Raw genomic sequence first — 8,989 nt, 5'->3', positions numbered from 1 at the left:
TTGTGTACAGGACAGTTTTCCAGAGGCTACATGACATGTATCACAACAAATTGAATGCAGAAGCATATAGAGGAAATCATCTGTCTTTTATTAAGTCAGATGTTAAAGAGAGTTGCAAAAAGTAAAATAATGCCATTCTTCTCAATGTTTTGAAACTAAAGTTATTTAAAAAATAGTTATGTTAACATGCATTGTGTTATTGTTTTTAAATGAGTTAATAAAGAAAAATTCTGTAAGTAGAAGAACCACAAAACTCTGATTGCCCTACTTTTCTGGAATGTGGCCATGAATCAAGAATCAAGCATAAAACACCTCTAAGCATGAGAGGAGAAATCACATGGTTTGTATGCTAAAGTTCACTCATGAGAAGCTTCTGAAGGCTTTTTTCCTCTTATATTGAATCTATGTGTTTAAGTTATTTATTACCCCAATAAAGATGAATATCTTATTTCCAGGTTTCCAGCATATCAAAGCAGTGAATTAGATGGGGACACAGATAAAAAATTATTGGTACCAGAGACAGGTCTAGTGACAGTTGAATGAAATAATAAAGTGCTAATGGTCATTCAAGGGAGCATGACCATTAAAAATGTTTAACAACAACAAAAGTATAACAGATATATTAGAGTCATAGATCACAACTTCCAAATGAATTTTTGAATTAAAACAGGAAAGTTGAAGTAAATTTCAAGTTATCAACTGTTCAGGCAACAGCCTTGGAGATCTGTGTTCATTCTCATTTGCAGTTAAGGATAGATAAGTTTTTTTTAGTACTTAGGTACTAAACAGCGTGCTAAGAATTTTACAGATGTTATAATTCTTTCCAAAACCTTCTGAGGTGGTTATTATTATTTCTGATATACGGATGAGGAACCTGGAATTTAGGGAGGGTAAGCAACTGTTAGCAATACAAGAAGCAGAGCCAGGATTCAAAATCTGGTCTTTCTGATTACAAAACATATAATTTAAATCTTTTTTACTGTCATAGGATGTTAGTGAACCTTACTTGGAAAAAAGGTTTGATGGACAAATAAATGGGACAACTGTAGTTATAAGAAAATTTTATTTACTGCAGGATTTTTCAGAGCTTTTGCTGTGCTACTATACATTCTGCCTCTCCAAGAGATTATCTGAACATGCAGTGTTTTTCAAACTTGCTTGATTTTGAAACTCTTCCCTCCTCCCCCAGTTTCAGCTTGAGGATCTAGTGTCCCATGATGATACACCTTTCTTTTTTCAGTAGGTCCAGGTGATGGCTGCATATTATGCAGTGTCTGATGAACCATAATTGAAGTTCAAAACCAGAATCTACAATTAATCATGGTAAAGCTACTTTATTTGCAGTGATGTTAGCTGAAGCCATTGGAATGGATAGGATTACCCACAGAAAGAGTATGGAGTGAGAAAAATCTTGAATCACATATATTTAATTTCAAAGTAAGGAGGAAGAGACACTGGTGAGCAGTTAGATTAGAAGGAGTATGATAGGTTTGGGAAGCAAGGGAGAGTGAATGCCATGTAAATCAGAGAGTTAAAGCAGTATGAGGATGCTGGATTTGGCAATTGGTAGGTCACTTTTTTTTTTTACCACTGATTTTAGTAGAGCAGTAGGGACAAAAGCCAGATTTCAAGAGGCTAAATGAATGAGTGATGGTGAGGAAATAGAAGATGAGATGTGCATTAAAGATTTTGGAACAAGCTTGAGTATGAAATTAAGTAGAAAGGATTATTTAAAAAAGGCTATAAAAATCAGGTTTGTATGGCATGGGAAAGGGTTCACTGGAGAGAGAACGATATCAGGTAGGAGATAATTGATAGGGTGAAGTCTTAGAAGAAATGGGGGAGGATAGACTCAGGACAGTTTGTTAAATAAGACTTGTGTAAAGGTGGGAGGATGGATAAAGATATAGATAAATTTTGAGAAGTTAAGGATATTGCAATGATGGCTTCTAAGTGAAATAGGCAAGATCATCTTTTGAGAAAGAGGGACTTTCAGGTGGTATTGGGAGCTCAAAATAGAGTAGGAGGTCAATTAGGGATGAATAAAAGAGCTATTGGGCTTCCCTGGTGGCACAGTGGTTGAGAGTCCACCTGCCGATGCAGGGGACACGGGTGCGTGCCCCAGTCCGGGAAGATCCCACATGCCGCGGAGCGGCTGGGCCCATGAGCCATGGCCACTGACCCTGCGCATCCGGAGCCTGTGCTCCGCAACGGGAGAGGCCACAACGGTAAGAGGCCCGCGTACCGCAAAAAAAAAAAAAAAAAAAAGAACTATTAACTAATTTTGAAAAAGTATTTGTTAAAACACGTGTGCGCCTGTAGATAGTACCAGTTGTGGTTACTACAATTATATGACTTTCTTTAGCAGTGCTAATCAGTCTAGGAGCAAGAATTTGGGGGGAATAAAAGAATTTAGTTTTACTTAGGGTTAAAGGGTATTATACGATGTGGGGGTAAAAAATGGGATCAGTGCGAGTGAGGAAATGGAAGGGTTAAAGGACAGTATGTTGTAGAATGAGAGGTACACATTTGTGAGCTTGCGAAGTGTAACCCTATTAAATCTATTTGTGAATGCATGTTGTTGAAATGGGAATGTGATATGAAGAAGTTTGTTGGACTAGAGTAAATTAAAATGAGTCCATTGTATTGAGTGATTTGATTTATGAAAATTTTAGAGCTTCGGTATGATGGTAGGTTTTAACGATGAGAGGAAAACTATGAATCAAGTATCAGAATATTCTAGGAATGTTGGAAAGGGTCTTGGGTCCGTACATGGCAATTACAATATGGGTGAGGTAATAATACATACAAGTTATGGGAATTTTAAAGGAGGAATTATTGCAATAAGGATGAATATTAATTGGAAGTGGTGGCAGGGGGAGGAGGTTGTTAATCCCTTTCCCTGTTTTTATAAGTGGGAGAAGAATCTTCTTGAGAGAGTCTTAAAAAAATAGTGTAGTAAATAAAAAGATGTATAATGTATAATTATGTAATAAAAAGGATTCAGTTAAACTAAGGTGGAGGAAATGTTCAAGGAGAAGATTCAGAATTTAAGGAAATTGTATTGACTTTGGAAAGGAATTTGGTGGGCTGGGGAAGAGCTAGAGAAGAGTGTAGATGAAAACTATACCTCAATAAAAAGAAAAACAAAGAGAATATTAAAAAGACATGTACTCAAGGGTCAAGTTAAAAAAAAAAGAATGTAGTGGAGAGGGTAGAGTGGCATTACTTAAGAGATGAGACAATAACAAGGTAATAAGCTGTAGGGATTGAAATCTAGGGTGGTGAATGTGATTCCCAAGCCTGGTGATAGAAGGCAGAGGATTGGAAAGTAGATTAGAGGGGGGATATGGTAACACAGGGAGTGGGTTATGTATAGGACTGAGTAGCTCTAAAGATTCAGACTGGAACTTTGCTGTAATGGTGCTGTCTCAAACCTGCCTCTCAGATGTATAACTCTAATGTGAGTCTTCAGTAATTTAGGAGGCTGGCTAATGTGAGCTGCTTCATCACATATACCTATATTGATAACTCACTTCTTGGCTTCACTTAGCATTGCACTGTCCTACCACCCATTTCTCCCTGTCTAAAACTTACTATCTAAAACTTACTTCAAAGCCCAGTTCAATTGTGCCTTTTCAAGAACTATCTCCTAATTAACTCAAACTTAAAAAATATTCCTATTTTTGAATTTCCATGGGTGTTTGCGCCTCTTATGTGATGTTTACCAGATTCCATCATATATTCTAGCTTGCTGAATTGTTTAATCTCTGCTTTTATACTGTTAACTCTGTGACAGGGACTGTCTTATTCATTTCCTATCCCCATAGCATCCAGCATGCCTAGAGTGTTCTGGTTAAGAATTCCACCTCTGGAATCAGACCAGTGATGGATTAACATGGTGACCTTGGGCAAGTTATTTGTATTTTTCAAACCTAAATTCTTCATCTATAAAATGGAGGTAATGCCATTACTGAACTCACAAGACTTTTGTAAGATTAAATAAAATAATTTGTGTAAAGTACTTAGCATAGTGCCTGGCAATGGTAATTACTGTTGTTTAAAATAAATGTTTATGTAATATATGAATGAATGGTTCCACAAGCTCCTTGAGAAAAAGTCATGCTTTCTGATTATTTGACATATATATATAATGGGAATAATTAGAGCAATTTTTCTGTATGCTAATGTAAATACATTAAGGTTTCTTAAAGAGGGGTATTCTAGTATAGAATATTGTAATAATAATAATCATTTATTTTGCAGTATTTGCCAGATATACTCTAAATACTTTAATATAGACGATCTCCCTTTATTTTGAAATATAGTTAATTTATTGTGTTTGTTTCAGGTGTACAGCAAAGTGATTCAGCTGTATATATGTTTTTCAGATTATTTTCTATTATAGGTATTACAAGATATTGAATATTGTTCCCTGTTTTATACAGTAAATCCTTGTTGCTTATCTATTTTATGTATAGTAGTCTGTATCTGTTAATCCCATACTTGTAATTTATTGTTCTGCCCACTCTCTTTCCCCTTTGGTAACCATAAGTTTTTTTTCTATGTCTGTGAGTCTGTTTCTGTTTTGTATTTAGATTCATTTGTATTAATTTTTACATTCTGCATACAAGTGATATCGTATATTTATCTTTTTATGACATTTCACTTAATATGATATTCTCTGGGTCCATTCATGTTGCTGCAAATGGCAATATTTCATTCTTTTTTATGGCTCAGTAATATTGCATTATATGTATATATATGTGTGTGTGTGTGTGTGTGTCTACACACACCGCATCTTCTTTATCCAGTCATCTGTTGATACACACTTAGGTTGCTTCCATGTCTTGGCTATTATAAATAGTGCTGCTATGAACATTGGGGTGCATGTATCTTTTTGAATTAGAGTTTTCTTCTTTTCTGGATATATGCCCAGGAGTGGGATTGCTGAATCACGGTAGCTCTATTTTTTGTTTGTTTGTTTTTTAATTTAATTTATTTATTTTATTATTTTTGGCTGCATTGGGTCTTTGTTGCTGCACACGGGCTTTCTCTAGTTGCCGCGAGTGGGGGTTACTCTTCGTTGCAGTGCGTGGCTTCTCATTGCAGTGTCTTCTCTTGTTACAGAGCACGGGCTCTAGGTGCATGGGCTTCAGTAGTTGTGGCACGCGGGCTTCAGTAGTTGTGGCTCGCGGGCTCTAGAGCGCAGGCTCAGTAGCTGTGGAGCGTGGGCTTAGTTGCTCCATAGCATGTGGGATCTTCCTGGACCAGGGCTTGAACCCGTGTCCCCTGCATTGGCAGGTGGATTCTTAACCACTGCGCCACCAGGGAAGCCCCTCCAGTTTTTGTTTTTATTTTTTAATTATTTAAAAAATATTTATTTTATTTTATTTATTTATTTTGGCTGTGTTGGGTCTTAGTTGCAGCATGTGGGGTCTTTGTTGTGGTGCTCAGGCTTCTCTTCTCTCTAGTTGTGGTGTGCGGGTTCCAGGACATATGGGCTCTGTAATTGTGGCGTGTGGGGTCCAGAGCGCATGGACTCTGTAGTTTGTGACATGTGGGCTCTCTCTTTGAGGCATGCGAGCTCAGTAGATGTGGCCCCGTGGCATGTGGGATCTTAGTGCCCCAACTGGGGATCGAACCCATGTCCCCTGCATTGGAAGGAGGATTCTTTACCACTGGACCACCAGGGAAGTCCCCATTTTTTGTTTTTAAAGGAACCCACATACTGTTTTCCATAGTGGCGGTACCAACTTACATTCCCACCAACAGTGCAGGAGGATTCCCTTTTCTCCACACCCTCTCCAGCATTTATTATTTGTAGACTTTTCCATGATAGTTATTCTGACTGGTGTGAGGTGATACCTCATTGTGGTTTTGATCTCCATTTCTCTAATAATTAGCGACATTGAGCATCTTTTCATGAGCCTTTTGGCCATCTGCATGTCTTCTATGGAGAAATGTGTACTTAGGTCTTCTGCCCATTTTTTGATTGGGTTGTTTTGTTTTATTTTGTTTTGCTTTTTTGATATTGAGTTGTATGAGCTGTTTGTATATTTTAGAAATTAAGCTCTTGTCAGTCACATTGTTTGCAAATATTTTCTCCCATTCTGTAGGTTGTCTTTTCATTTTGTTGATGGTTTCCTTTGCTGTGCAAAAGCTTTTAAGTTTGATTAGGTCTCATTTGTTTAGTTTTGCTTTTATTTCTTTTGGGAGACTAGACTATGTCACTTTAATCTTGGCAATTGAAAAGCTGGATATTGTCCCCTTTTTAGAGATGAGACATTGAGTCTCAGAGAAGTCACAGCTAGTAAGCCAAGATATAAATTTAGGTTGTTGGACTTTAATATTTTTACTCTAGAGCACTGTGCTATACCAGACAGTCACAAGCAGCGATGCATCATTTATTAAAATGCTCTAATACCAACCTAGTATCAGATGGAGCAACTCAGTTATAGAACCCCTAAAATTTTGGGAAGTCACAATAGTAGTCACTAAAAGAAATGTACAAACATTCTGCAAAATAGGATAGAAGCATTTTTAACTCAATGAGTCTGTCTGTGATTTAAGCAACTGATATTCCTTTTTTAAAAATACATATATTTTATTAAATTGAAAGTTGACTAGAAAGTGAATTTATATAAGAAAGGTTTTCTTACCATTTATCTAAATGTTATATATTTTTGGTAGTCTGAGAAATGCTACTTTATTGAAAATTATTTAAATCTATCGAAAGCTTAAGTATAGAAGTTAAAATAATTTTTACATCAGTGATTGCTCGAGGAAATGCATATGGTGAAATTCATGCTATTTTCATGAAATGAGAGAAATTATTTCAGCTATATAGATTTCTGGATAAGCTATAGCCCATTCGTTATAACTGTTATTTTAAAGGTTTTTTAATTTTTAAGTTGAGATATTACATACGACACAGTACAATATCTTTAGTTTGATGATTTTTTATACTTGTATACATACACTTGTATAACTATCACCTAGATCAAGATACGGAACATTTCCAGCATCTCAGAAGGATAACTTGTATCCCATCCCAGTCAGTCAGTAGTTTTTCCCTGCTCAGGTACTCACACTATCCTAACTAGCATCAACATAGATTTGTTTTACCTGTTCCTGAATTCCACATAAATAGAATCATACATTCTTCTGCATCTGTTTTCTTCTGAACGTAATGTCTGTGAGATGTATCCGTGTTGTGCACAGCAGTAATTCATTCTTTTTTATTACTATGTAGTTTTCAATTAGCAATAATTGCGCCTCAGATAAACCTCATTGGCTACGATACTGCCACTGTGCAAAGTTTGTAGTTTTCTATTGTACGAAAAGGTTTATCCATGCTCCTGTGATGGACATTTGGATTGTTTTTAGTTTTTGACTATTAAGAACAAAGATAACTTAACATTCTTATACATGCCTTTTGGTGGACACAGGCACTCATTTCTCTTGATTAAATATCTAGAAATGTAATTGTTGGACATTGAGTAGGCAGGTGTCTAACTTTAGTAGATACTGACTGGCAAAGTAGATGTATTCGTTTACACTCCCACCAGCAATATATGAGACTTCTAGTCTCTTACCAATACTTGGTATTGTCATTCTTTTTAAGTTTACCCTTTCCAAGGGCTGTGTAATTGTATTCTCTTACCATTTTAGTTTACACTTCCCTAGTAATAATGAAATTGAGCATATTTTCATATGTTTATTGGCCATTTGGACGTTCTTTTTTTATGGAGTACCTATTCAAGGCTTTTTCCCATTTTGAAGATTGGGTTGTCTTGCCTTTGCTTTATAGGAGTTCTTTATGTGTTCTGGTTATGAATCCTTTGACAGATATATGTATTATACAGTATTATTAACTATAGTCACCATGCTGTACATAGATACATGAATTATAAATAATCTTCCAGTCTGTGGTTTGCCTTCTCACTCAATGATGAGGTTTGGTGAACAGAAGTTTTTAATTTTAATGAAGTTGAGTTTATTAATTCTTTCCTTTATGGATTAGTACTACTTGAGTCTTGTTTGAGAGATCCTTGCTAACCCCAAGGTCATGAAGATATTCCCCTCATTTTTATTCTAGAAGCTTTATTTGTCTTTGACATTTAAATCTATGATCAATTTAAAAATAATTTTTGATATAGTGTGATGTTTATTACTTATTTGTTTACCTTGTTTGGTTATCAAATTGTGTCAGCATTACTCATGGAAAAGATCATCCCTTTTCCACTGAATTGCAGTGGTGTGTTTGTCATAAATAGGTGATCACATTTGTGTGGGTCTCTACCATTCATTTTTATTATGAAATTTGTGAGAAATTTCAGTGAATTGTAAGTTCCAGGAAGACTTAGGCTGTGTTTAATTTGCTCACTACACTATACCCACTGGCTAGCACAGTGCCAGACACATGATAGACATTCAGTAATTATTTGCTGACTGAATGAAAGAATCATAAAAGAAAATCCCGTAGAAGCCTGAAAAATGTTGGTGAAGAAAGACTTAAGCTGTTCTCTGTTGCATAAATACTTAGATATGTAGCCCTCACCTTGTGTTCTCCTCCCCTGTGGCCCCCCCACCCCCCATTATAAGAATTTATCTGGTCTTATGGTTCAGCCAACATAAATCGAAGACCTACTGGATACTAGGATTTTTGCCAAGGAATTTCTTATTGAGTTCTTAGAACCAACTTTCTTTTTTCAGTTGTCATCATATGTATATTGTTTAATTGAGAAATTTTGTGAGAATCTGCTACTCTTTGATTATTTTTGACCTTTAGTCCTTCAGGTTCTGTAAAATGTATCACTGTAAATTGTAAATGTAACAAGAAGCTAATTTGAAACAAAAGATAACTGAAAAGATTTATTCTGTTATGTTATCTCATTTAATGTTAAATGATAATTTTTACTATGTCTTTGTAGAAATTGTCACAGAAGGGAAAAGGAAAAAGCCTTCATCTTTGGAGTTACATAAG

General features: G+C 35.8%; 1 protein-coding gene and 1 pseudogene across 17 annotated transcripts in view; one reads left to right on the top strand and one right to left on the bottom strand.

Annotated features, from left to right (window-relative positions):
* Positions 1–8,989, top strand: part of SENP7 (SUMO specific peptidase 7) — a 172,213-nt gene that overhangs the window by 22,059 nt on the left and 141,165 nt on the right. For 9 of the 17 annotated variants that reach the window (XM_089910467.1, XM_089910484.1, XM_089910485.1 and 6 more), the window contains 2 exons: positions 1,241–1,323; positions 8,937–8,989. In XM_089910467.1, the coding sequence (XP_089766593.1) occupies positions 1,321–1,323; positions 8,937–8,989 (56 nt within the window). In that variant the 5' untranslated portion in view covers positions 1,241–1,320. The remainder of the gene's footprint in view (positions 1–1,240; positions 1,324–8,936) is intronic. The other 8 variants (XM_089910473.1, XM_089910472.1, XM_089910494.1 and 5 more) reach the window with 2 other exon arrangements.
* On the bottom strand, positions 7,241–7,323 carry LOC115802394 (U4 spliceosomal RNA; annotated as a pseudogene).

The sequence above is a fragment of the Delphinapterus leucas genome, chromosome 4 (genome assembly GCF_059928025.1).
Source record: "Delphinapterus leucas isolate spDelLeu-1000000601 "Yukka" chromosome 4, BTC_Dleu_Yukka2, whole genome shotgun sequence".
Classification (NCBI taxonomy): Eukaryota; Metazoa; Chordata; class Mammalia; order Artiodactyla; family Monodontidae; genus Delphinapterus; species Delphinapterus leucas.
The sequence above is the reverse complement of the archived record's forward strand: the minus strand, read 5'-3'. Positions and strand labels throughout refer to the sequence as shown.